This window comes from Sphaeramia orbicularis, chromosome 5 (assembly GCF_902148855.1).
Source record: "Sphaeramia orbicularis chromosome 5, fSphaOr1.1, whole genome shotgun sequence".
Classification (NCBI taxonomy): domain Eukaryota; kingdom Metazoa; phylum Chordata; class Actinopteri; order Kurtiformes; family Apogonidae; genus Sphaeramia; species Sphaeramia orbicularis.
The window spans coordinates 27,261,830-27,288,482 of NC_043961.1; the positions used below are offsets into that span (position 1 = coordinate 27,261,830).

The 26,653-nt window shown below is 38.4% G+C and overlaps 3 protein-coding genes across 7 annotated transcripts; 1 reads left to right on the forward strand and 2 right to left on the reverse strand.

Moving 5' to 3' along the window:
- Positions 1-1,164: 1,164 nt before the first annotated feature.
- On the reverse strand, positions 1,165-8,427 carry dnajc14 (DnaJ (Hsp40) homolog, subfamily C, member 14). The gene is made up of 7 exons (XM_030133886.1): positions 8,294-8,427; positions 5,676-7,099; positions 5,432-5,538; positions 4,937-5,056; positions 4,637-4,797; positions 4,406-4,508; positions 1,165-3,640 (listed from the first exon to the last, which is right to left on the reverse strand). The coding sequence occupies exons 2-7, from the start codon at positions 6,882-6,884 to the stop codon at positions 3,346-3,348; spliced, it is 1,995 nt and encodes a 664-aa protein (XP_029989746.1). The 5' UTR covers positions 6,885-7,099; positions 8,294-8,427; the 3' UTR covers positions 1,165-3,345.
- On the forward strand, positions 7,936-18,205 carry nab2 (NGFI-A binding protein 2 (EGR1 binding protein 2)). Of its 4 annotated transcripts, none has more exons than XM_030133887.1 (8): positions 7,936-8,241; positions 11,267-11,929; positions 12,205-13,124; positions 13,313-13,446; positions 14,371-14,419; positions 14,520-14,634; positions 15,159-15,344; positions 17,258-18,205. In XM_030133887.1, exons 3-8 carry the CDS (start codon positions 12,216-12,218, stop codon positions 17,353-17,355), a joined length of 1,491 nt encoding a protein of 496 aa, XP_029989747.1. In that variant the 5' UTR covers positions 7,936-8,241; positions 11,267-11,929; positions 12,205-12,215; the 3' UTR covers positions 17,356-18,205. The 4 variants fall into 4 exon arrangements, with proteins under 4 accessions (XP_029989747.1, XP_029989750.1, XP_029989748.1 ...); XM_030133888.1 differs by lacking the exon at positions 7,936-8,241 and having other exon boundaries at positions 10,820-11,624; positions 11,826-11,929; XM_030133889.1 differs by lacking the exon at positions 7,936-8,241 and having other exon boundaries at positions 10,820-11,624; positions 11,850-11,929.
- A 3,119-nt stretch (positions 18,206-21,324) lies between these two features.
- On the reverse strand, positions 21,325-25,949 carry LOC115418925 (uncharacterized). 2 transcript variants are annotated; one of them, XM_030133478.1, is made up of 5 exons: positions 25,839-25,949; positions 24,421-24,535; positions 23,697-23,816; positions 23,250-23,614; positions 21,325-21,863 (listed from the first exon to the last, which is right to left on the reverse strand). In XM_030133478.1, exons 3-5 carry the CDS (start codon positions 23,806-23,808, stop codon positions 21,687-21,689), a joined length of 654 nt encoding a protein of 217 aa, XP_029989338.1. In that variant the 5' UTR covers positions 23,809-23,816; positions 24,421-24,535; positions 25,839-25,949; the 3' UTR covers positions 21,325-21,686. The 2 variants fall into 2 exon arrangements, with proteins under 2 accessions (XP_029989338.1, XP_029989339.1); XM_030133479.1 differs by having other exon boundaries at positions 24,421-24,514; positions 25,839-25,939.
- Between the last annotated feature and the right edge of the window lie 704 nt (positions 25,950-26,653).

Here is a 26,653-nt window from a genome sequence, read left to right on the forward strand (position 1 = left end):
AAGATCTGTTATTGATCTGAATTATGAGCCTGAAAAACTCTAGTTCTGATTGGTTTACATGAAAGACATTGCTGTCACTTATTTTATTTTACAGCAACCCAATCCACATTTGGGAAACTGGTCAAAAACGAAGGATAATATGACACATGAAGAGAAACATGGCAACTGAAATGGGCTCAAACATCATTAACAACAAAGGCTCATCTTCAGAAGCTCACACAAACCCACACTGTGCATCAAGATGCCATATCAAATAGCTCAGATACTTCTTTTTCTCCAGAGTGGTAACTAGACATGCAATTCAAATGATGTTTTAAAATAATTTGTCACTCATTAAACATTCAGATTCAACAACAGAAAAAAGAAAATCTTGAGCTGTTAGCCTAGCGAGCTACACCTCCTACTCAGCTGCAGCTGGAGGAGTCTGATTCGGCGAATCACTGATGACTGTTCAGAAACATTCTGATGTTATTACTGAGGTGGGAGTGCAGAATAACACAAAAGAAAAAAAACCGACAATGAATATTGTATTTTTTCATCAACTGTCAACATGTAAAAAAAAATACCCTTTATAAATGCCTTATCAAGCATAGCTGTCAGATCACTACACATTCTTCACATATGAGCTGTAAACAGTAACCGTTCTGTTTTGTTAAATTAATCTATGCTGAAAATTAAACTGTAATTTCTGTGCAAGAACTGTATGAAGAAACCAAACAAGAAGTACAACCAGTTCCTAACAGTCAGGCTGATACAATGCTGTAACACTGGAGAGTCAATGAGTGTGGAATCTGAGGCCTTGACATGGTTAAAAGTGAGTTTCATCAGACACCATAGGGCTCATTAATCAATTAGTTGTTGATTATCTTTTGTAAAGTGACTGTAAAGTGAATATCTTTCGGCTGTGACCCAAATATTTGAGGATCTCACCTGCAGCACTGGAAATACATGTTCACCCTTTATGACAAATATTTCAATATCCATTTTCATATTTTCATATAATGCACATCTTGTAGGATATAAGTATTACTCGTTATATATTTTTACTAGCAGATTTCTGTTACTGAGGCTCCTAAAATGAGTTGTGATCAATAGGGACTTACTGATGTACAACCCCAAATCAGAAAAAGTTGGGAGAGTATAGAAAATAAATAATAATGAAAAAAAAAGCAGTTTTATAGTATTAAAATGTACCTTGACTTGGATTTCAATGTAGATATGAATGCATATCATGTTTTGTCTGGCCAGTTTCACTTAATTTGTGAATATACATCTATTCCTTACATTCAGTCTCCAACATCTTTACAAAAATGGAACAGCTGACGTGAGCAAATGATTGCAAAGACAACGTGGTGCAAAAGCAGCATCAGGAAAGGTCTGGTTGATTCAGACCAATGATGGGATGAGATTCAAGATGTATTCATCTGGATGTATGTCAGGGCGTAAACAGTAAGGATTTGAAGCTTAAGGTGAATACTATGACCTCTGATCCAGGGGCTGAGGAAGAAGAGGGTCCTGGACTTGGAAACATAATAAAACATGAAGATCCTGTCCTGTTCACGTAAATCACACCTGAAACACTTCTTCAGACCCTAAACATTTGTTAAGTGTTAAGAAATGGCAACATTACAAAATGTGTTTCTGTCCAAATTTTTTAAGATATGCAACAAGAATAAAAATGAACATGTGTATTTCGACAAAAAAAAAAAAAAAAAATACACGAGGTGAAATATCAAATAAAAAACCTGTTGTAGTTTCTAATGTAAAACAGATCAAGGATAATTTAGTGTTTTAATTTTTATGTAACGTACCATCCCAACTTTTTCTGATTTAGGTTTGTAAAAACAGAATGCTTAACATGCACCCCAAAGCATTTCCAGAGGCATAGAAAGACATGAAACAGTTCCAGTGCTGTGGTGGATCAACAGGGGGCAGTATTGAGGAGCAGTTTTAATCTGCAGGAATATTTGGAGGAGAAACATCATTTCACTATGTCAAGGTGTCACTTAAAAGGTTTTGAGACATCCTCAGAACAGCTCAGTGTTAAACAAAACTACTGAACTCCTCCTGCTGTTGCATCTGAACCTGCACTAAATTATATAAAACCGATGACGAAACAATATTCATATCATTGTACATCCTAAAACAATTTATTTTGACCAGTTTGAATGATTTATGTCCAGATTTTACACACTGACAACATTACAGGTTCTTTTTTCAATTTAAGACTTATTTCTTAATGAGTTTTGGTTCTTCAGATAAATGTGAAAACGTGTGTTCTGTGAGTGGTTATGAAGCAGGATGTCATTCCCTGGTAGTTTCATCATTCATTTCAGAATAAATGGACACAGTGCTACATTACTGATACTGATGTTTTACATCATATCTTTTTTTAGTATTAGCTTGGACGGGATTTGTTTTTCTTAGAGATTATATAAAACCTCATTAAAATAATTATGTTTTCAAGATCCTGAGAAAAACTATTTTTAAGCAGCGTGCCCATTTTTAAAAGACAATTTTCCTGATTATTTTACTACCAATCAAAGGGAAAAGCTCATGCACATGGTGGCTTGTGACTTCAATTAGGAGTTGCAGACAAACAGTATTTTGCTTTCCCTTGCAGGCCATATGCTGAGTACCAGAGCTGCACTGTGGTTTTAAGGGAGAACAGGCCAACCATTAGTCATTACTGGATGTACAATTAAGAAGTTTGTTGCATCGCGTAGGAAAACCATTCTACAGATGGTCAAAAGCACTCTGTAGTTTTGTGAATTTAGCCGAAAAAAATATGTTGAGCTTGGCTGTCTTTCATTCATTCTTCAAATATAGTGCCACAATTATAGGGAACAAACTGAAGCTGCCCAGATCAATATCTTCTTCATGTTAATGTACTTCACAGTCCCTTTCATCAACTAGAACCACTGTCTGAAACTAACTGTAGACAAAACATTAATAACAGATTGTGAGAGAACTGAAGTGTTAAAATGCAGGTGTGTTAATCATGCATTGCAGGATTTGGCAGAATTTTAGGAAAGGAAAATGTTTCATTACAGCATCCTGATAAGGATTTCAATGCCAAGGCTACAGTCGTCTTACAGACCAACAGAAATTAAGGTGAAATGAGCGGTAAAGCACCATCACTGCCACCACTTCAACTCTCCTTCGATACTTTTCTTCATTCAACAAGCTCCTCTTCCTGATCTAGTCTCTCCTCTTGGGTGGTGTCACGCCAACCCACGTGATTCCTCTCCAGTTCAGGTCTTGGCATGCCAGCAGGCAGGCGAGAGACAAACATGGCCATTATTCACTGTGTCCCTGTGTTGCTGTGTGAGAGGTCGACAGACTTCACCTCTGGAAGGGTTTGCGGACCTTCTTCCTCCTCCTGGGGGGTTTGCCGCTTTCAGCCCACGTCTCAGCTGACTCTGGCCGTTGACCGCCCGGCATGTAAAAACCTGTCTGCCCCGGGGGAGGGGAGAAGGTAGGTGCTCCACCACCAGGAGGGTGATGATGGGGCGGACCTGAGGGAAAGAAGCCCCCGTTGGCAGCCATGTCGTTCGGAGGTCCTCCCTTGAATATACGATTGAAGAAGTCCTGCAGATCGGCCGGGTTAGTTGGACCTGTCGCTTGCTCGGGGGGCGTCCTGAAAGTAAAAGAAAGTTCAGAGATTATTTACATGGAAGTATTTTAGAGTAATGATGTCAATTAGCTACTGACACCGTTAGTATGATGAAAGTCAAACCAAATGATGCATAATTACAGGAGAATCATAGAACACCTCCATTTTCTCTAAAGGAATGACTTTATGGTTTACTAAATATATTTATTGTCTTAAGTATATTTATTAACCATGTAGTTCCATTCCTTGAGTGCATCATGGCCATCATGGACTGATTTTATACACAAGGTTTGTGAGAAATCATACAAAAACTGCTAGGTTGCCTATTTTATACACACTGCTGGTTCATTTTTAACAAATACTCTCTGTGTATAAAAGCACTGTTAGAACAGACCCTGTTACTACACCATCTGAAGCTTTATTTGGACAGCACTCCACTCCAGGAAGTAGTATACCAAAATTATAACGGCAAGAAACAAGCAATTATCAAATGACAATAAACGAAACTGACAGACAGATCATTATAACCCTTCAATGTGTTGGTCTTTTATTTAAATAATTGTGTTTGTAGTGTATACTGTAATAATATTTGTCCTTGTCAGAGAGAACTTTACCCTGAGAAATGAAAAAGATGGAAAATATTCTGCCTCTTGGCCCAATTTTTCCATAACACATCTAAGAATAATTTAAAGTATGTGTCCAGATAAAGAGGAGGAAGAAGCTACATACATAACATACACCAGTATTGTGGTTTTGTTGTGATAGTTTTAATCAAAAGGATATACATACCTGTGTCGTGTGGAGTTGCTGTTATTCTTTGAACCAAAGGAGATATGATAGGGCACTCTGTGTGTATCAGGAGAAATACCAATTCTCTGACAACCTGCCCACTCTAAAAGAAGACAGATGGAAAATCATATCAAATAAATCTGAACCTCTTTAACCTGTGTGAGATACTTTTGTAAGAACTACAGACTGTTTTGTTGGCTGAAATAGTAAATATCTGCAGCTGATGTTTACCTGTAATATCATAGACCTTTCCATCCATAAAGGCAAAATATGTGATGCGTAGGCCTAACATGCTCGACTCCGCCCACAAGTCCCCCTCCTCAGCGCTATGGCAACGGTTGCACTCAGCACAGAACCGGGCTTCAGCAGGTTCACGATCCATCTCGAACCGCCTGCACACACACAGGTCACGAAGGAAAAACACTGTGGTGATTTTTTTTTTTTTAATTCACATGATTCACAGGTGTGTAATACTCAATGTTCAACTCCAAACTAAGGAAATATTTAATGCTGAAGCAGCTGGTGACTTACTTGTGTTTGCCTTCACACTTGGTACACATCATCGTGTTCATGGCTTCCTTCAGGTCATCCTGCAGTTTAGTGAGAAACTCATTCATGGACTTTGAGAGCTCAGTTGCTGCCATACGTTTCCTATGTGAGAGCAAAACAAACTGGTTGGTCTTGTATTACAACTTAACAGATGAAAGGAAAGCAAAATAACTGTAAATCAAAATGCAACTAAGAGGAAAAAATGAAGTCGGTACAAACACTGTTTTGCCCAAATGTCACTAGTGTTCACATGCTTCCTGTGCAGTGTTTTATTTTCAGTCCTATGTTACATTAATTATAGCATTTTATCCTGTATGTAATTTCTTTTTGGTGGTGAACTTTGTACTTTATTATATAAAACGTACTTTGCAAAAAAATGTTTATTGCTATGCCTACTAAAGAAAATACTTTTTTTCATGCCGATATTTCATCCTTTTTATTTTTATTTTGCTCTGTCTACTTTTTATGTGTACTCACAACTCATACTCTCGTCGTGTTTCTGGGTTACTGACGATATCCCAGGCAGCCCGCAGTACTTTGAACGCCTCTCCAGCTCGTGGGTGTTTATTCTTGTCTGGATGGACCTGAGAGGAAAATGGATAGAAAAAGGTTGTATGAGTAAAGAAGAGATACAGTTTTTTAGTCATTAATACAGGTATATAGTGGTAGCATTGTAAAAATAACAAAGTATCAGCAGGTGACAGTGAAACTCTACACATACCTGGACAGCCAGCTGTCTGTAGGCCCTCTTCAGCTCAGCCTCAGTTGCGTGGATCTCAACACCGAGCACTGAAAAAGGGTCAAGCTCATCCTCTGGTACTTCGGCCAAGGCCAGCAGTCTTTCCAGCTCCTGACCTGGCTGGCTTCTCCCTGCTCTGCCTGGCGACTCAGGGTTGGACGATGGCACATGGCCATTTCTCCTGAAGCAGCTCCGGACTTTCTCCAGCAACGATACAACACTCCTCCAGAACCTTGACTCCTGAAAAAGTGTCCAATAGTGTTTCCCTCTCTCCCCACCAATGCGAACTAATAAACCTTTTGCCCACTGAGTTCCAAGGATGACCAAAGCGCATAACAGTGTGAAACAGGATAAGGCAGAAGTCTTTACAAACTTCACTGACCTTACGATTTTATCTACTAGGTCTGCTCCTGTGCTTTTTGTCCAGTTCAGAATCCGGCTAGCATCTGCCTTCATCCCAGGTATGTCTGTGATTTTAACAAGGAGCTGCTGGCCAAAGTTGTAAAGTTTCACACCACCTGTCTCCACGCCAACTCCACAATTATGAGTTAGCGTGACAATAATTTCGATCATCATATGGATGCAAGAGATGCACCACAAGCTGACTGACTCTGATAACATTTCCTTAAAAGCTAAGACAAGCTGGTTGCCTGTGCGCCTGCGGCCTCGGTTCTGCTGATGGTGATGGTGGTTACGTCTGCGAGTTTGCTTGTGCCTGCTGCCACTGGATATAACATTGCCTTTTTGAAACGAGGATGATGTAAAAGAGCTCTGTTCTGACATGGATCCACTGTTCCTCAGTTTGCACTTCTTTCCACTTCCAATGCTCCTCCAACCTGACTCTCCATTCATTTCCTTTGCAGCTTCATCCTCTTCCTGATTTATAACCTGCACATTCTCAATATCTGCCATACTTTCATGCTCTAACCCATCTGAAACCTCCTCAGTATCCTCTTTGGCCTCTGTAGATCCACAAAATTCGGATTCCCCAATTCCAGAGTCGTGTGGAGTGGATGGATTAAGGGTGTCCTGAGAATTAGATCTGAGATAGGCTGTTCTTTCCTCCTGGTAACAGTCATCATCAGTCTCTCTGGTCTCCCACTGACTGGTCTTAGTATCATTACCATCAGCGGTCTCTTCATCAGTGTCCGTGACCTCCTCCATCTCCTTCTCAGCTGCTTCTCTCTCCATGTTTTACAGCTGATTAACAGAAGCCACGTGAAAATGAAAACTCATGGAAGTTGATATCCTAAATTCATTCTCTGTGGCAACTTCTTCCCCAGACTCGTGTGAAAAAGGTAACACAGAGGGCACCTGGGAGTCCGATTCAGGTTCACCATTATCAGCACTCACTTCCTGGTGTCAAAACTCCTTTTCACAGTTCACATCATGCATTGGGTCATTTCCTGAAAACAAACAGAACCGGTATTGTATCAGTATACAGTGCACAGAAATTTTTCCGAGGGAGGTTAGTTATAGGTCCAAAATATGAATATACTTATATGTAAATTAAGAATGACTTCTTCCTAGGGCTAGGCAATATACTCAAAAAAGAAAAAAAAAGTCAAAAAATATGAGTTAAAAAATATGTTTTTTACGAAACCCACATGCAATACGTGACAGGAAAAACATATTCACAATATACTACAAGAAGTAAGCAAATTATACTTTGGACTTTTGCCAAGCAATGTCATGTAATGATGTTGATTTTTACAATTGTGGCATTTTTCACCATTTTCAAAAAGCAAAAACCTGCTTAGTCACATTAATTTGATAAAAAATCCACAGCTCTACATCCAATGTTCAAAAACAGTCCAGATTTGAAGCTGTGTGGCACCACACGTTCGCTATAATTCATAGAATTCAGAATTCTTTTCCCCTCTGGTAAAAACAGTTTTTAGATTAGAATCACAGCGAACTAAAAGGGAAGGGATAAAGTCAATATTAGCGAATACTTCACGTTTAGATTGTTTGCTCAGCGGCTACAAAAACAACGTTCAAACCACACAAGTAGCTGCGTGAAATGATCTACAACAAAAATAACATAGCATTCATTTCACACCAATGGCTTGTTGGTTAATCTCTACAGAACTGACTGCCTTTGACAAACGATTGATGTGATCCAAACAATAGCCATCACAAAACGGCGGACTTATAAATTGTTGTCTGACCATTTTTATGTTCGTTTCACTTTGACAACAGCAGCAGAGATTATTAAAACGGCTAATGTTAGCAGACAGCCTGAGTGTTAGCATGAGGAAGCAGCCTTGCCAAGCAGGATGACATACAGGGGGCTAAAATTAGCTCGGTTCTGACTGTCTACCCCTGAAGTACTTCGAATAAATTAGATCAGTTAGAAATTTAACGACAACACAGCAACGCTAGCGATTTGTTAACGTCCTCTGCTAACAAACAGCTAACCGTGCAGCTAACTGTTAGCTACGAGCAGCAGCGAGCTGGGCTAGCTAATATTAACGTCTGTTTCCCCTTCCTGTGGGGTTTGGCAAGTAAGCTAAGGCATGTTTTCAACACCGGACGAGTCCAATAAGTAGGTACATTATTTTTCATTTGCATTCAAACAAACTAGATGTCATATATACCTCTCAGGTATTTGTGTAACCTTGTTTGTTAACAGACAGCCAAGTGTCCGTGTTGTTTTTTTAGCCACTTCTTCTTCTCCTGCTTCTTTTTCTACTTTCTTCCAATTTCTTCTTCCTCCTCCCCTTGCTTTTCTTCTTCGCTGCTTTCGTACTGTTACACAACAATTCAAGTGTACTGCTGCCATCTATTGTTGTGGCCGCGTAGCTAATAATGCAACCAACTTGAGAAATTTGTATACATTTTCCCTGATAAATCTTGTAAACATACCCTAAAAATTTTATTAACTTAGACATCCAGCTGCAGAGGTATTGAACAAGCAGTTAGTATTTAACAGTTTTAAATTTTTTTGTCTTTAAATTCTTCAAAAACTGTTTCAATGCACTTCTCAGTAACATGTAATCTATGTGAGAGCTTCACTACAACCATTGATCAGAAACAAATTGCAGAAGTAAATATTCAGATATTTGGTATTTAGGTGTGGAAGGTGTGGTCTTGGACTCGCAACTAAAATTTGATGTGTTTATTAGGAAAGAGTCCAAAACCATCAAGACCAGCATTAACTGTAGCCTACTAAAGCAGCCCAATTCCATGATTCTCTCTACAAATTCTACAAATTTTTCAATGATTTTTTCTGATATATGAATTTGATATTTGAATATGTGAATGGTTCTGTATCAGCAATATTCAACAAATGATCTTAAAATATAACAGTAAAGGTATCACCACAGGGGGAGCTGCTGGTGGAGATTGCAACCAAACTAAATGTAAAACATTCTTTGCCTGTTGAAGGTCCTCAGATCTGTGATTCTTGACCACCAGACATAAATAATCAACTAATGTAAAAGTTTTCAATCATAAGGCAACACTGTGGCTCAAACAACAACAAATCTGTGAACATTTAATCCTATCCAGCACTGATCCAGTTGCTGCTTGCAGATCTGTGTCAACATATGTATTTTGTCAGTCTTTGTTGATTTTGATGCTGTTCTGTCATACTGGTTTCTGTTTCAGTGTTGTTTCTTGAGACACAAACCAGGGATATGGTCTGCAAACCATTGCCTGTAACTATTGTCCTTGTCAAACAAAATCTAAATTAGATAGTGTATAATACAGTAACCCATTATATGTTTACCTCATATATGTTGGCCATTTTTATCCAATCCAATCCAATCCAACTTGCGCTTTAAAACAACTACAGTGGACCAAAGTGCTGTACAGAAGAATAATTACAACCAAAATAGAAGTATAAAATACAGAATAGATTTAAAGACATAGAAACTGTACAAAAAAGAAAAAAAGTGTTATATAGAAGAATAAATAAAACCCACATAAAAAGAATAAACTACAAGGATAGATTAAAAAGCCATACAATTAAAAACAAACAAACAAACAAACAAACAAACAAACAAATAAATAAATAAATAAATAAGAACTACCAAATAAAAACAATAGAATAAAGATAGTACCTTCAAACATCTCACATGGTTTCAAAAGCCAAGGAGAGAAGATGGGTTTGAAGAAGGGATTTAAAAACAGACAGAGAGGTTTTATGGTTTATTTCATTTTTCGGTAGGCCTCTAAGACCCCATCCTTAAGTGCACAAATATGTTTTAGACACCCCCCCTACAATGTTCATTAAATTATAAACATATCACTTGTGCCAATATAGGCATGCTGTATATCACTGGAAGGGTTAGATTCTCCATATTTTTGCTATTTAGGTGTTTCTTTGAAAATCACATGCATTTAAGAACAATTCATGAAAAAGTCAAGACGTGTCAAAGGTTATTCTTGTTCCTTTAGTCCAGTGGTCAATTATGATTGAACAAAGTCCAGATAGAGAATATTTCTTCATGTACAGTTCTGTTGCATCATCATGTTTAAATTGAATTATAATTTAGTTATATATCAATTGATGTATATAGTCATTGTATCAGCATATGTCACATGGTGTAAAAATAATTTTAATTCAGGTTCCACATACAGACTAATAAGATGTCAGTTGGGTCAGACCAGTACAATATTATCATAATAACCTATAAATAATGACAACTGCAGATTTTATCTTTGTTTTAGTGTAAAAAAGTACATGATAATGTTTATATTAACAAACTATCCTTTTACAAAAAATGTGAATAACCTGAATATGAACATCCAGAAATGTCTTAGATGAAGTAAATGCAATTTTAACAATATTCTGCCTGTTACTAAACGTTTTGTGTATTTGTAATTGTCATGTAAGTTGTAATGCACATGTGTAAATTATAAACTGATAAACCGAGGCAGAATATTGTTCAAATTGCACTTATTTTTCTTAAGACATTTTAAGTTGTTCATGTTATTAAGATTTTTAAGGAAACGTTGTAGATGTAAACATTATTGTAATGTAATTTTACTTTTTTCATTGTTCTTATTTTACTGGTCCAGCCCACTTGAGATCATATTGGGGTGAATGTGGCCCCTGAACCAAAATGAGTTTGACACCCCTGGCATATGTACTGCATAAAGACAACGCCTCAAATCAAATGAAGAAAGCTATATTTCAATGCCACTTCAACAATACTTATTTTTAGTGCAACTCTGGGGGGTTTTAATTAAAGGTGCAACTTCCAATGTCCAACCAGTGCACCATGTTCAGTTTTAACCCTGATTGCAGGAAACAACAAACCCTTGTCCTGGATGATGAATGGGCTGACTGTTGATAAGGAGCTTTAATGGGGAGTTTAGTGTTGCTGTATTTATTTGGACGAATTATCCCTTTGAAGTTGCAGTGAAATGAAATGATTAAAAAGTGCCTGTAAACAGTAGGCTACAGAGGGGAAGTACATGAGCTAAAATTCCATCTGTCCTCCTAGAATAATTTATGACCACCCCCACTTTCAAAAAAGTAAAACACAATTTTACACTATAGCCTGCTCTATTTGCACTGCATTACATCCACATGTTGTTAACGGTTCTCTGTGTAATTCAAGTGTCTGAGTGCACAAGGTCTTTGGCATGGCAAACTGTGGGAACCCCCCGACGCTTCTGCATAAAAGACAGATCTTGAAGACGCAGAGGGTTAATTTCAAGCCCCCACCACCACCACCCACATCTCCAATTTGAAAGCCGCCTCTCTACCGGGAGAGGAAGGCTCTTTTTCGGTCAGATGGCGTGCTGCAGTCCGCCCCCGTCATTCTCCAGCCCACACAGACAGCAAAAAGGCAGCCAGCAACCAATACGGTGCGCCGGAGGAGGATTTCTGCCAGTGATTTCAGACGAGGTACGATACGCAAAGGGGATTTACTACGCCAATCCGAGCCGGGGAAGCTTTCGGCAATAGATAACAGGGTAAGAAACGCACAGGACAATAACTGCAATGTGTCTTTGCGCAGGGTGTTTTCTCCTCACATCTGGCTTCTGTCGATGATTTTTATCTGAACTGGCGCCAACAATTGAAGTGTTTCTACTTTATTGATGTCAAAATCTTACTGGGTTTTGTCCCGTTGATCGATCGAAAATAGTTTTTTTGTTCTTCCTCATGTTAATCAGTTTCATTCTGGTATTACGCACCAGTGACATCGGTTTTTGGAGAGACCCTTTTGCGTAATTACGCTGGTCCCTTCTCAGCACATCCGTCTACTGACTTGAAGAAGGTAAGGCAGGTTTCTGTATTCTCAGCCATATTATCATGTAAGTGCTTGGATGGGGGAAAAAAACGTGTCTGAAATGATGAAATAGTTTGAAGGAATCTATGATCCTCAAAAGTAGAGTTTGCATAACTTTGATGTTATATTTTCAATTGTATTACCATAGAGTATTTTTAAAAAGTATACTAGGTGTGGTCCAGAACTAAGTCCCTACTGAAATTGATGACTTGAATAGAATTGTTTTCATGTATTTTCTTTATTCTTCTGCCTATACTTTGCAGTGTTGTGTGCCATGTCCCTGCCACGCACACTTGGGGAGTTGCAGCTCTATCGGGTGCTGCAGAGGGCCAACCTGCTGGCCTATTATGAAACCTTCATCCAGCAGGGTGGTGACGATGTACAGCAGCTCTGTGAAGCAGCAGAGGAGGAGTTTCTGGAGATCATGGCACTAGTAGGCATGGCCACCAAGCCACTGCATGTGCGTAGGCTGCAAAAGGCCCTCCGAGACTGGGCAGCAAACCCTGCCCTCTTCAGCCAGCCTGTCCCTAGTGTTCCCCTCGGGGGCATCCCACTGTTCAAAGTCGATGGGACGGGCACAAGCGGGTCAGCAGGAGGGCCCAAGAAGTCTGTAAGCAACGGGCAGCCTGGTTCACCATGTGAGAGGGAGGATCGGGCATGTCTCACTCCAATGCACAGCGGGAGTCCCAGAAGTCCCTGCTCCCAGGCGTCCCCACAACCACCGGACACACATTACAGAGAAAAACTGTCACCAATGGATCCACACTGGCTCAGCCCAGATCCAGACGGAAACTGCACTTTATCCTCTGCACATGGAGAAGAGGAGCCGCACAGTCCACCTCTACTGTCAACATGTCCCGCAGGCCCCTCCACATCTCCAAGTTCCTCCGCCTCTTTCACCCCTGCAGCCCTGTCTGCCTGGCCGGGGGGTCAGCTGGACGGAGAGACAGCAAAGGCAGTGGTGGAGAGTGTGGAGAGGCTCCTCAGGACCCTCCCCAGGTCAGATCCTGCAGAAGTGAAGACTCTGCTGAGGATGAACAAGAAGATGGCAAAGACTGTGGGCCATATCTTCAAAATGGGGTCTCAGGATGCAAGCAAGGAAGAAGAGATCAGGAAGTACAGCCTCATATATGGACGATTCGACTCCAAGAGGAGAGAAGGCAAGCAGCTCACACACCATGAGGTAAAAACAAGAACTGAGATCAGGTGTTTGAATGAATCACTTCATGTTTCATACCTACACTAACATGAAGCCTCACTCCAAACCAGAGAGGAGCATCATGTAGTAACAAATACACAGCATGTTTCATGTGTTTTGCCTGCATTTCACTTTCACAGTTCTAATCCATCCTTCAATCTCTTCCCTTTCAGCTGATCATCAACGAAGCTGCAGCCCAGTTCTGTATGCGCGATAATGCCCTTTTGCTGAGACGAGTGGAACTCTTTTCATTGGCTCGGCAGGTGGCAAGAAAATGTGCCTACACCTCCACACTAAAGCATGCAAGGTAAGGCCGCTGCCTGTGGAGAGGAGTGATTTGTCCAACAGGAACCAGTGACCGACACACCACACTGCTGCTGTGATTACTCCTCAAGCAAACAAAAACAGCTTGACAACCAGGAAAATAGTCTGAATATTACATTGATGTGGACAAAAAGAAAGTAAGCGCCATCTTGCAAAGGCAGGCAAGTCAATTTGCATTTATTAATTCCAGCAGCATCATGTCTCATTTATCGTAGAACTGAATGAAATCATTGAATAGCTGGAGAAAACAGCTTGTATTTAGCATATTCTCCTTGTGGACTGTGGGTTATTTTATTCATCTTCCCACCTGTGCATTTGTTTTCAAATTGAACCAGGCTCAGATCACAGTAGTAAATAAACTCTAGCCTCAGTAGTGTTATTATAATGAGCTTTGAGGCCACAGCAAAAGACACAAAGCTTATATTTGCTTGAAAAACATATCTCCTTATGTCTTAATGATTTATAACATCACGACAAAACAAATTGCTGCACTGATCTATTTAGACTAAAAACTTCACAGTATTAGTCACAATAAGTAAATCTTTAGCCTCATAGCATTTCCTAATTTTCTAAGTCGTATTTTTTTCAGGTCATAGCCAATGATGACAAATGAAACAGCAGTGTTAAGAGAGTAAAGTTACGCAGATATCATAATTTTGCCAAAAGTATGACTTATAGAATTATGTTACGGGGTTAATGAAATGTTACAATGTTTGCTGAAAACATCTGACCAAACAGATGTATGCTCATATTATATTTATTGCCATGACTATACATAATTCAATGCTATCTCATTAGCTGTTATTTCTATTTTCATACTTTTGTTTAATTCCATTTTACACTGACATTGTAATGTACTCAATTTTACTTAGTCCTAATGAACTTTTGACTGGTTTCTCACTTTCAGGACAAATGAGGAGAACAGTGTACAGACTCAGAAGAGAGCGAGACACGAGGTGAGTGAGGAGAACTGAGGAGGAGGAGGAGTCACTGAAAAACACCATGTGCACATTCACATGTGATCATCAGTTCTGAATCAACAATGTGGTGTTTTAGGTCATTGTTCCAGAGAGCGTGTCTTCACTTCTGGGAGCAGAGGGTTCAGAGAGTCTGACCCAGAGAGCAGACGACGACAGCTTATCTGCAGAAAGCCTGGACAGTGTGTCGCATGGTAAACACTTTAAATCTGTATCATGAACTAGACACCCACAGTCTGCTATTTCAAAGCAGATCTATTCCATACAAGGTTTGACCACTTTCTCTGGATCTGATCTAAGATTTAAAGCTACAGTAGAGAGACATTAAGAAAAAAATTGAAAAACAAAAAAATACACACCTTCCCTCACTTCCTTAAGCATAGACTAAACATAAAGATACATAATGCACTGCTGTTTGTATGCCAGATGTTTAAAAGCCTGAAAACAGAGCCAATAGGAGAGACAGAAGGCCTCATTTCCTGTCAGGCAACTTGAATCACAATATGCTGAAGGGTTATTGTAGAAAGAAATCTTGCCAAATCACACAAAAGTTGCCCACTGATGCTTTAATGTGTTCATCCTTCTGCTAAGTTTCATGAAAATCAGAGCAACAGTTTATGTGCTATCATGCTGACAAACAAACAGTGATTAAAGAGATTAAACTCCAGAAATGTTTCTTCTAAAAACCCTATAAACCTAAACCTATCTTTCCTGCTAGACATCGGCTCCCAGTGCAACCAGTCTCCGTCCCCTCGCCATCCCACCGACGCCTCCAATCCAACCAGCTGGAGTCGCCATCTCATTCAGCAAACGCTAATGGACGAAGGGCTGCGATTGGCTCGGATGGTGTCACATGATCGGGCTGGCAAGATCAGCCTCGGGTCAGAAGGAGCTCATGCCACAGGTGACTTTTCAGATAAAGACTTCAAAATATTATGCACTTAAACATGGACCCAGAATAAAAGTCTGCTTTCTCGTGCTGTTTTCCCATTTTCTGTGAGAGGAATTGATATTGGGGTTGAATTGAGAATGGCAGACAGAGAGATTCCCTAACCTCTTCTAACAATGAATATTTTATAGCTACAGCTTGAACTCTAGTGAGTCACAATCTCTCTGAGGTGACGCCTCCCACTAAGCACAGCTGAACTTCACCAGACTGTAAATTAGAGAGGATAGAAGTTAGAAGGGGAAACAGAAAGAGGTGGAGAGAGAGATGTAGAGAGGAAAAAAGTGAGAGAGGGGTGGGAGGAGGAGGGTGTTACACTGTTATAACACTTCTGTAATAACCCTGTTACCCTCGCATTTCACTGATCCATCACAGCAATTTTTCTCACAAGGAAGAAAAAGTAATCTGGGCAAGTTAACTGTTCTGGGCTGCGATAGCCATTTGAAGATATGAAGCGAGGAGAAGGAAGCCAGCAAAGACATGAGGGGGCGGGGAGGGAGGGAGGGAGGGAGGGAGGGGAGGGGGGGTAGGAAGTACTCTGTGGGCGGCAGAATCGGACCCCCCCTCCCCACCAGCAGCGACTGACGTCAGAGTGTGCTAGGTGCGTGGGCTGAAGGGCGGGATGGATTGGCGTGGGGGCGACGGAGTGGGAGGTAATTGGAGGGGCGTTGCATTGACTCACCAAGCGACAGTGTACAAAAATAAAACCTGTGGGCAGGGAAATGGCACAGTCTTTTTATACATCTCTCCCTCTACCAAAAGGACTGCGGAAATAACAAAAAAAAATGACATATGTTTCATCTCTGACGTCGAACTCCCTCACTTTGTCTTGTTTTTTTCGATCTTCCACTCATCCAAGTTTCCTTCTTATCTCTCTGTGTCTTCTTTCACTTCCTTTCACTCTTTTCTGCCGACATTTATCTGTTGTTGTTGATTTTATCACTTCTCGCAAAATATTTCACTATTTACACAACAGAGAAAACTTAAATCCAGTGCATCGCTTGTATTCCACATGTTTGCAACTGAATATATGCTATTAAATATTTGTACAATCAAAATATCATTGTTCATATTTTATTGCATCACTCCTTGTTTTTACAGTGAATCAACAGTGAAAGATTTAGTGAAGCAAATGATTAAATAGACTTAAAATGAGTAAATCTTGACTCATAAACACAGGGGAAACACTTAAGTGCTTTTTGGCCTGATGGTTTTATAAAGTAAATGGTGCAGAGGTGGCGAGAGTACACAAACCCCCATGTGTGTCCTTGTGTTTATTCATAGCTCTTTGCAAGCTAATTAGTGTATTTCAGAAATAATTGTTCCAGCATGAACACCCGATGAACTTTGGTTTGACTCCCTTCACTCATCACCTGTTGCTTCCGTGTCTGCTTTATCAGACAAGCAGAAGCCATGACTTGCGTTACAGCTGACGTTTTATTCGTCAGCAGCTTGCATTGGTCATATAAACCATGATGATGTCATTCCATGTGGGAGAACCTCGAGCTGAATTCCCCAAATGATTATTCAGAGGTCTTAAAGTGCTGGTTGCACCATAATTACTGAGACTCTTAACTGATTTTATCTTATATCTCAGTTGAAAAATGTCTGTTGAGTCACTTGAAAGCATGTATTAACAGCATTAAACAAGAGCAAATGCATAAAGATGGGTTTATTGTATGTTCCCTCATTTACATACACAGTACTGATTTATATTTCAAGGTGTTACACATGCGCTCATGGCCTGATGAATCATTTCTGTTTGTCTGAAATGTCACTCAGTCCGCTTCAAAACACTTGTAAGTGTTTTTCTAACCAGCATTTGTTCTTTGAGTGACTCCCACTTTAGTTATCTTTGCTTCTCTCTGCAGACCACGACAGTAAAGTGGACAGGCGGAGCTCCATAACAGCGTGCAGGAGCGGTAGCCCTTGCATCATCAAAGACGAACCCAACCATCGGGGGAAATGAAGGAAAAAAAAAAAGAAAAAAAAGCTCAGCAGTATCAGTAAACATGTGCTGATGAACTCCACTCAGAGTCCTGTGTATGAGCAGGTTTTTATACATGTAGTTACATCACTGACAGCACAAGCATCAGATAGGGAACAGACTCCTATCGACAGGCGGGATCAATATAGTAAATGTCAGCGACTAATAGTTTGCAGTTACTTCTAAACACTGAAGTTGTGGATTGAATTTGTTTTTACTTTACATTCAGTATATATTTAGGTGAGTCCTATTTATTTAACTTTTTGAGAGCACATGAACTATATGTCCTGCAGCTTTTAAGCAGAAAATATTTCAGCTCACGTGGCTCTTGTGATGTTTGCCATCCTGTTTCCTATGACATGGAATTGGCACAGCAGGGGGCACTGCAACTTTAGAAACTGACTGCCTTCAATCCAGTCTGACTGGAGTTGCATGGAGACTTCAAGGGTTCTTATGAAGTCTTTTTTTTTTAATCAAGTAACAGTCTCCAGTTTAATCTGCAGCTCTCAGAGTTCACTGCGATGGTGTTTTATTGATGATAATACTTCAGGCTGTTTCACAATCCTTTGGTGAACTCAGTGGTGTGACATAATACTGATATTAATACTAATGCTTTATTGATTTCTATTCAGAAGTTGTTTTTTTACTTGCCTCTCTCCTCTGTAGAATCAGGTGTTGTGCTCATGGGCCCTTTAGCAGGGGGGATTCGTGCTGATTTTAGGGCTTTGAATCTGCTCTCCTGTTTATTTACACTTCACTGCCGTATTGTACAGCCTCTGAGGAAACTACATTCAAAACTACACTGCAAGGTTTAGAATTAAACAATTAAAAATGAAAGGTTTAACACAGCATTTTCAGATAATATGGTGATAAGTGTGGATTATTTAGGTGTAGCTGAAACCTGACCGTGTGTCTTTGGGATTATTTCTGTAGTCTTAGATCAAAAGAATTATCAGTTTTTGGAAGCAGTGGTTTCGTACTTAGGGACTTACAGTTAAATAGTGTCACTTTTCTCAGTTTACTTTAAACTTTCAACAGGAAAAAATATAAACAATATGTAGACATTTACAAAAAAGAAATCTCATGGTGCTTGACTTTTGATGCAGCAGCTACTACAGCTTATTTGACCCCGCTTTAATTTGTTAAAACTGCATCCAGGTTTTATGAAACACGTCAACAATGATTGATTTTTGTACACTGAATCACACAGAGTATTAGTGAGGTAGCTTGCTGTGCATCAGTTACACATGCCTGTCTCTTGAGAATTAGTAACCTCCTCGGTTTATTATGTTGAAAAGCAGATTATTTATTTTGTTACATCTCAATAAATGTTATTTTATTGCTTAAAACAGCAGTGTGTTGTGTTGTATTCCACGAAGGATCATTTTTGGCAGCTCTCATGTGTGGAAGAGGCTGAAGGAGCTGCGTCAGATAGTAAGCAACACCTCTGCTGTCGTCGTGTTTATTGCACTGATGCTCTGTACAGGCCTTCAATGCCTGCATGACTCACCTGGACTAGTGACGTAACCGGCACTCATCATCTTTGTTTTTGAGATAGACATCAGGGAATATGAAGTTATACCACCCAAAATGTCAGGCAGTTTATTTATGAAGCTCAGGACAACTCAGTATGTTTGAATATTGAGGTTAATCTGTGGTTTTACTGTTAAGTTGCATCTTCATCATGAGGCCTTTCCTGAAAAAAACATCTCCCGGAGCGTTTTGCATACACAATAGCAATCATATCAAGTTTTCTTTTCTGTGCTATGATTGTTCGAGCAGCAGTCATGTGGCAACAGATGATGGAGCCGCCATCGTCAATCAGCTGTCAGCACTGCTAATTAGGGAGTTAAATCTTATACGCTATTCTTAGCCACTGTTATTTCCTGAGTAACAGAGAGCTGAACTGCAGACAGCTGATCGCATTATGCCTGACTGAAAAAAGGGAGCACAACCACTATACATTAGTATATTAACCCAAATATTCTGCAGTCTTTAAACAACAGATCTATTTTTAAAATCATAAAAATGAGCAATAATAATAAAACAATGTGCCCACACAGCCTGTAAGTGAAACAAAACTTTAAAAAAAAAAATTACACACTGAAAGTAGATATTTAACATGCTACTGCTCATTAAGTTGCAATAATTTTCTTTTCAGATATATTGCTTTTTATTCGTATTTATGCAAATTAGTAATGACCTTTCATGACCTTTGACCCAATGGTTGATTACATACTGAGTCCCATTTACACTTTATCTATCAAGAATACATCACATTGTCAAAATCATTTCAGGTAAAAATATTTTACTCCGACTTTATGGGCAAGTGCATTTTTTACCCTAAATCTCCATTAAAACACACAATTAAAATCGGAATCTCACAATTAAAATGTAATATTTATTGATCACTGACCACTAAACCCATTTATTACATTTTCTAACAGCATACCAATAATGATGATGTGAAGTAACAAGCATGACACATTATGCTTTCCCACATTCTCTCTAAAGTGATGATGACAACGTGTGCTGTGTAAAGTTATTCATTTCAGAGTTAGCAGTTATCTTTTTAAAACATAGCCACTTCTGATCATTAACACAACATTGTGTCATACTGTGTGTAACTGTTACTACAGATGATCAAACTAAAGCACTGAGATTATTTACTGAAGGCTGAATCAGAACGTAAATCACCACTGTGGCCCAGACAATACAATAATAAAAAAGAAAAAAAATGTATGCGAGGCTAATTTCTCATATTTGTTTACATTTCTTTGTGTCTATACCATTTGTTAGTTGCAGAGTCTGTCATCATTGAGTGCTGTGAAACATCTGATCTTCAACAGCCAAGAAATTATTACCTACAACAAGGAGGTTATTTATCACTTGTGGTTGTTTGTCAACAGAATTACATAAAAAAGCACACACAAACTAAAATGCCACTAGGTGGAAGGGAATAGCATAGACCATGGATGAACCTGTGAAATTGGAGCAAATCCATTGAAAGTGTGGACCATGGAACATTTTAGTTCCAGGTACTTCTTAGTTTATATTCTGGTTAATCTAATCTATTCTAATCAGTATTGTATAATCCATAAAGACCCAGCGTGATTTTTGTGTCAGTTCCCAAATGAAATTTTGTCTATATCTGATCTTTAAGTGATTTATCACCATTTATTATAATATTATTCTCTATATTTTGCATTTTACCAATATAAATCAGGTATTTTCCTATATTTAATTCACTGATCATGTAGATTTTCATAAAAGCTCACATCAAAGTTGAGGGTTATTAAAACTAAATCAAATGAAACTGCTGAAAAACAGACTTTTTCAACAAAGATATCAACAACTGAACATAAACCCAGTGTTTCCATCCACTGCCACTGATCCAACTAGATGGGTTTTACTGGTGAATCAATGTTGTAGAAGATGACGGTATTTCCACATTCACTACGGAGCCTCTGAACGTCCAAATAGGTCATATTTGATGACCATGAAAACATGACAAACTGTATTTTACACCAATTATTTACATGTATTGATAGGATTAGTGGATCAACATGTATTAAACAGTGTAGATCAGTAGATGATTTTGATTAAAGTTGGATGTTTGGGTCTTCATGGGTTAAATTGTAGTGACACAGTACTATATAGACATGGAATATAATATTACTACATTTTCACTCTGATTTACCTAAAAGCATCTGTTGAGGATGATAAGCAGGTTAATTAAATATGGATGATTGTAAAGAAAACGAGGTTCTTGCATATGAAAACAGACAATATGCACAGTATCTTGTACTGTTTTGTGTGTTTTCTCTCTCTTAAATCACCTCTACTATGTTAAAAAGCAGTTCATTGTCAATTAAAGAACTAAAATTCACTGTTCAAACATATTTTTTTGCAAGACTTTTTCCAGATTTGGTTCAAGCTACATGGCAGCTACTCACCTGTCCACAAATTATATTAATATCTGTTTTTGCTTTTTGGCACATACACGTCAGAGAAACCTGCACAAAAATAAAACCAAAGTTATTGCATGGCCGTGTGGAAGTAATGCAGATGTGACTGAGAAACTGTCCATTTACAATCAGCGCCCACTATCCTAACAGCTTTATATGAAGTCTATTTCCAACATGCACTTTACATGTCAGACATGCCGGCATCAGCTATTGCACAGTTCATCCATCAAACAGCTGAACAGATCGGTTTCAACTCTGCTTTAGATGAAATAAATCAAACCTGCTTCATCAGATGTTACCATATAAAAAACATATCATCAGGCAGCAGAGAGGATTCGTTTTCCTTTAGGTAATGTGGGTGTAGAGATGCCTTAAGAATTCTCCTCTGGTGGTTGTGTCTCCGGGGAAAACTGCTTGGCAGAACTCACAAACATGAGACTGCAGCGCGATGTCTGACATCAACAAGGCGTCCGACTGGCCCAGGAAATCACCGTGTGGGGACAGACAACCTGCCAAAGGTGTCTGACGTGAACACAAAGGACAAGACGGATGTTTGTGAGGAGGAATACTGCTTCAAAACTGGCATTTGGTTATTAGACGTTAACACTCATGCAAAGTAAAAACTAAGTGTGAAGTATTTAGATTCCCAAATAGGGCTGGACAATATATTGAAATTCATTTATTTAGGGTTTTACTTACTGAAAATCAACCAAAATACCTAAATTTTACAAATCAGCCCCCTCAAATTCTTCCTGCACAAACAAAACATGGAACTGCATCTTGGACAATGCATCCAGTACATTCGTTCATCAACTGAATATTTTGCGCTAGCTCACATTGAACTGTCATCTTGCTCTTATACACTTATGTCCTTTGCACTCGTTCTATATATTTGTCCATAACACTTACGTCTGCATACTGTATATTATACCCACTGTACATAGTGTAGTTATTGTTAATACTGCATATTCTGTACTGTCTGCCTTTGCTGCTTATTGCCCCTCTGGCTAGATGCTAATTGTTATTCATTGCTGCAATTTTGTTGCACAACTGGTGTAATGACAGTAAAGTCTATTCTATTCTATACATATGTAATGGCAATAACTTGAATCTGAATTATTGGAGATTATTCCTCTGGAGATCATTCTTGCTCAAGAAAAATCCTCAAGGCAGCCTGTTGGTTTCTTGTAACATATTAATTGTGAATGTTTTTCTTTTTTTTTTTTTTTTTTTTTTTAGTAAATAAAGTGTATTGAATCACGTTTTGTCTTCAGCCCACATGGCCAGAAAACATTTAATCAAAAATGTTTAATCATCCATAACACTGAAAAAAATTAGTTCAAATTTTTTGGCCATATTACCCAGCTCTAGTGACAACAAGACGCAGAGCATTGGATTTTTTTGGTCAATATCTATTATTTTCACTGTAACACACAAAGCATTAACACTTTATAATGCTTTTAAAACAGTTTAATGGTAAATATCACCATTTGAGCATAAGTGTGTGTCCACATAGCTCTTTACATAAAGAGAGTGTGTGATTAGGTTAACTGAATATACAATTTCAGCTGAAAACTGTCATGAATTAGATTATGTTTTCATGATCAGAGGTTCACAGTTGACAGTTAGTTTAATCATCAAAATAAAAAATAAGAGAAGACGTATTTGGTAGAGTTTAATCAACCACCAGTTATGTAATGAGAAAACTGCAGATTTTAACAGATATTTCAGAGGTAACCATAATTTTGGATTCACGTTACAATATTTTAGGATGGTAAATATTACACAAACAATAGCTTCAGCAAACAGCAGATTTAGAAGGTTACCACCACTAGTTTGGAGTATTTAATGTGACTATTGTGGTTTTAACTGTCCAGGTGTAATGGGTGATACAGTTCAGACACCTACCTGTACTGTGTGCAGCCTCCTGTCTCCAGCTCTGTGATCTCTGGGTTTCGGATGTTTCGAGACATTCTGAGAAGCTCCCTGTATCTTTGCAGCATCTTGGAATAACAAAGATGAGGGGTTTGGATCTGGCTTTCGATCATCTTTTCCATGCACGTCTACACAGAGCTTAAACATGTCTTGAGCCAGGAGATCAGAGAAAGTTCCCACATTTTTAGATGGGCATTGAACACCACACTGTGCTGCAGGGTTGTGTGCAGCGGCTGCCAATGGTAAAGGCTTTTCCAGGAGGCAAGTGGGGATTTCTGGAGTGCACTGCACAGGGATGGACATGGTATCGCTCAACTCTCCATTTGGAACAGATGCACCTGAGGAAAAACAGCTTCAGAGTGAATAACGACCAATGCATCTTAGTAACCTTTGTATTTACACAGGAGTTTATCAGTGGACCTTGTTGCTTCTGCAGGGCTGTGGTGAGTTGATGTAAAAGAGCCGCCTGCTTCAGGCAAAGTGACCTGAGACGAAGGAACTCCTGGTACAGCTGAGTGTACGCCTCCTCCATCTCAGCAGCTAGAAAACATCATAGAGGACATGAGGCATTTTCTACATTAACTCTAGCATGTAGAGATGGAAGATTAATGAAAGAAACCTTCAATACTTCGAAGAGTTCTTGTAAAATGCATCTAATAACTAATCTAATATGACTTTATGTGCACAGAACATATCACATCAAATATTTCTTAAAAGGAGAAAAGATGTAAGAAGGATATCAATATTAGCTGGATATTTCAACTTTTAAGTGATTACTGACATCAAAACTATGATAAAAATGTTTCTCCATAGTCTAATCATTAAAACATGCTTGAACTTTTTTTATGCTAAAATGTTGAATTTAAATATATTAAGTATAAATAACATTCCTTACAAATGGCCAAAAATCCACATGCACATGATGAGGACATGATGTCAGTGTCCTCAGCTTTAGCGACAGCCCTGAAGAATTTAGTTCCTGTATGCGAAACTAACAGCACAAAAGTCAAGCCTTCTTCTTTAAGAAAATAACGTTTTTGTGCATTTACCAAAACACTCTAAACAGTGACCTTCAATAAGTTCAATAAGTTTAGTAACTCTACCTCTGACATAATCGTGTCCACATCGGTACAGTTTTACCCACCTCACCCAGACTTCAGGACTCCTTCTCTATTTACCAAAACAAACTGCATTGAAAGGATTCTTCTCCCGATTCTTCTCCATCTCAAATCAGCTTCCTGTTCCAGTCAAGGGATAGGCTAAAACACAGATTCATCAATAAAGTAGAGCTAATACACACATCACAGAATAAAGACGTACATGCTCTGGTCATGGAACAACACATAATCTATTGGACAATGTAATCATGAGGAACTAGCTCATAAAAAAGGAAGTGAAAGAGGTTTGGTTAAAAAAAAAAAGGAACTTCTCAGTTTAAGCCTCTTACATGAGACTGTATGACATTCTTTAGCACAGAATGATAAACAGAACAAGTATTTTAATTTTTCTATTTAGCCACTGATATTTTTGTTAATCAGCTATACATGAACCTCCCATGTACATGTATGATCAATATGGAAATGTAGACTCTTACAATGTTTGTTTATTTATTTATTTATTTATTTATTTATCAGGGACAATGCAGTGAAACATAGCGGACATACATAACCTCTGATGTTCTGCACAAAGAGTATATAGCATTTAGCTAATTTGCAAGTCCCATCGCTGGTTGGGCTTTTCAAGAAAGAAATGCATTTATAATATAAACAACAAAAATATTTGCAATTATTATACAGTATTTAGCCCATAGCATGATGCAAGACATTTTGTACTACTCTGTGATTTGCTGTTTTACATATATTTTCTGTATTCATTAATTATTACTTTTTATGAAGTACTACTTTATATATTTTTCATATGTTTGTATATAGAATTTTATCATATATATATTTCTTACTTTAATCCTCATTTTTAATGTTATTATCCCTATGCTGCTCTGTAACTCCCCACTGTGTTCATCTTATCTTATCTTATCTTATCTTATCTTATCTTATCTTATCTTATCTTATCTTAATTTATTACATTGGATGCAGTGTTTTTACTGACAATGTACGTAGTCAAAAAGCAAAAATGTTGTGAGGGAAATAAACGCTTCCAAGGTCTTAAAATGTAGTAATTAAAAAAAAAAAAAAAAAAAAAGTTTCATTAGAGAGCTGCAGGGTTTTTTTTTTTTTTTTTTTTTTTTTTTTTGTTTTTTTTTTTAAAGAAGCCTCAGAATCAAAACTCTCCAAAACGTAATGTCCATTCGTGATCTCCAGGTCCTGTAGCCTTTAAAGAGGAGGATTTATCTTTCTTTCTCTCCATAAATGACTGTTAGCAGTCATTTAACATATTTTGTCATCAGAGAGAACACACATATGACCACAGAGTAACCTTTTGCCGATTACATTTGGAAATGAAATGTCAACGAAACACGAAAGTCGAAACACAAACTAAGGTTTTTTCCTCTGACACGCGAAAAACGTTTCATTTCAAGTTAAAAGACACATATAGTCTACTTACACTTTCAGGGTCTTTTCCTTCCTACAAGGAAGTCCAGGAGCAGAGGCTGACAGAAGTGAGTCCCTGCGGCTCAACCAGATCCGCATTTCAGCGTCATGACGTCTTCACCCCTCAACCTGAGACTGAGGTCACCTGCACTGACGTCAGCCGCGAGCGCACCTGGAAAAACACACTTCCTGTTTAGGTCTGACTTCAGAATAACAAAATAAAAGCCTCAGAGGAAGAAAGAAAGTCCTACTACTACTACTACTACTACTACTACTACTACTACTACTACTACTACTACTACTAATAATAATAATAATAATAATAATAATAATAATAATAATAATAATCAGCATCAATATTATTATTATCATGGATGGGATTGGATTTATTCCAATACCACAAAGTATTTACAAACTTGATGTACTTTACTTGAGAATTTCCCTTTAATGGTACTCACACTGTATCTCAGAGGTGAATAATGTACCTTTACTCCACTAGTTTTGTCTGACAACTTCAGTTACTTTTCAGTTTCCATTGTTCTCATCAAATGGGTTTAATTTATGGGGTGCTTGTAAAATTCTCCTCCTTTCTGAAAAAAAAAAAAAAAAAAAAAAAAAAAAATCCTGTTGAATTGTTTGGAAAATGAATTGTTGCAAAGCTGACAATAGGCCTGTTCTAGATCTGAACTTGTGAAAAGTAGACTTTGGCTTTCACAGGATGGAGATGCTACAAACATATGATCTGACAGAATATAGTGCACTATAGATTAAACTGCACAGCTGCTGATCATATGGTTAGAATCAGCTCAGTCTAAAGAAGAAAAATGC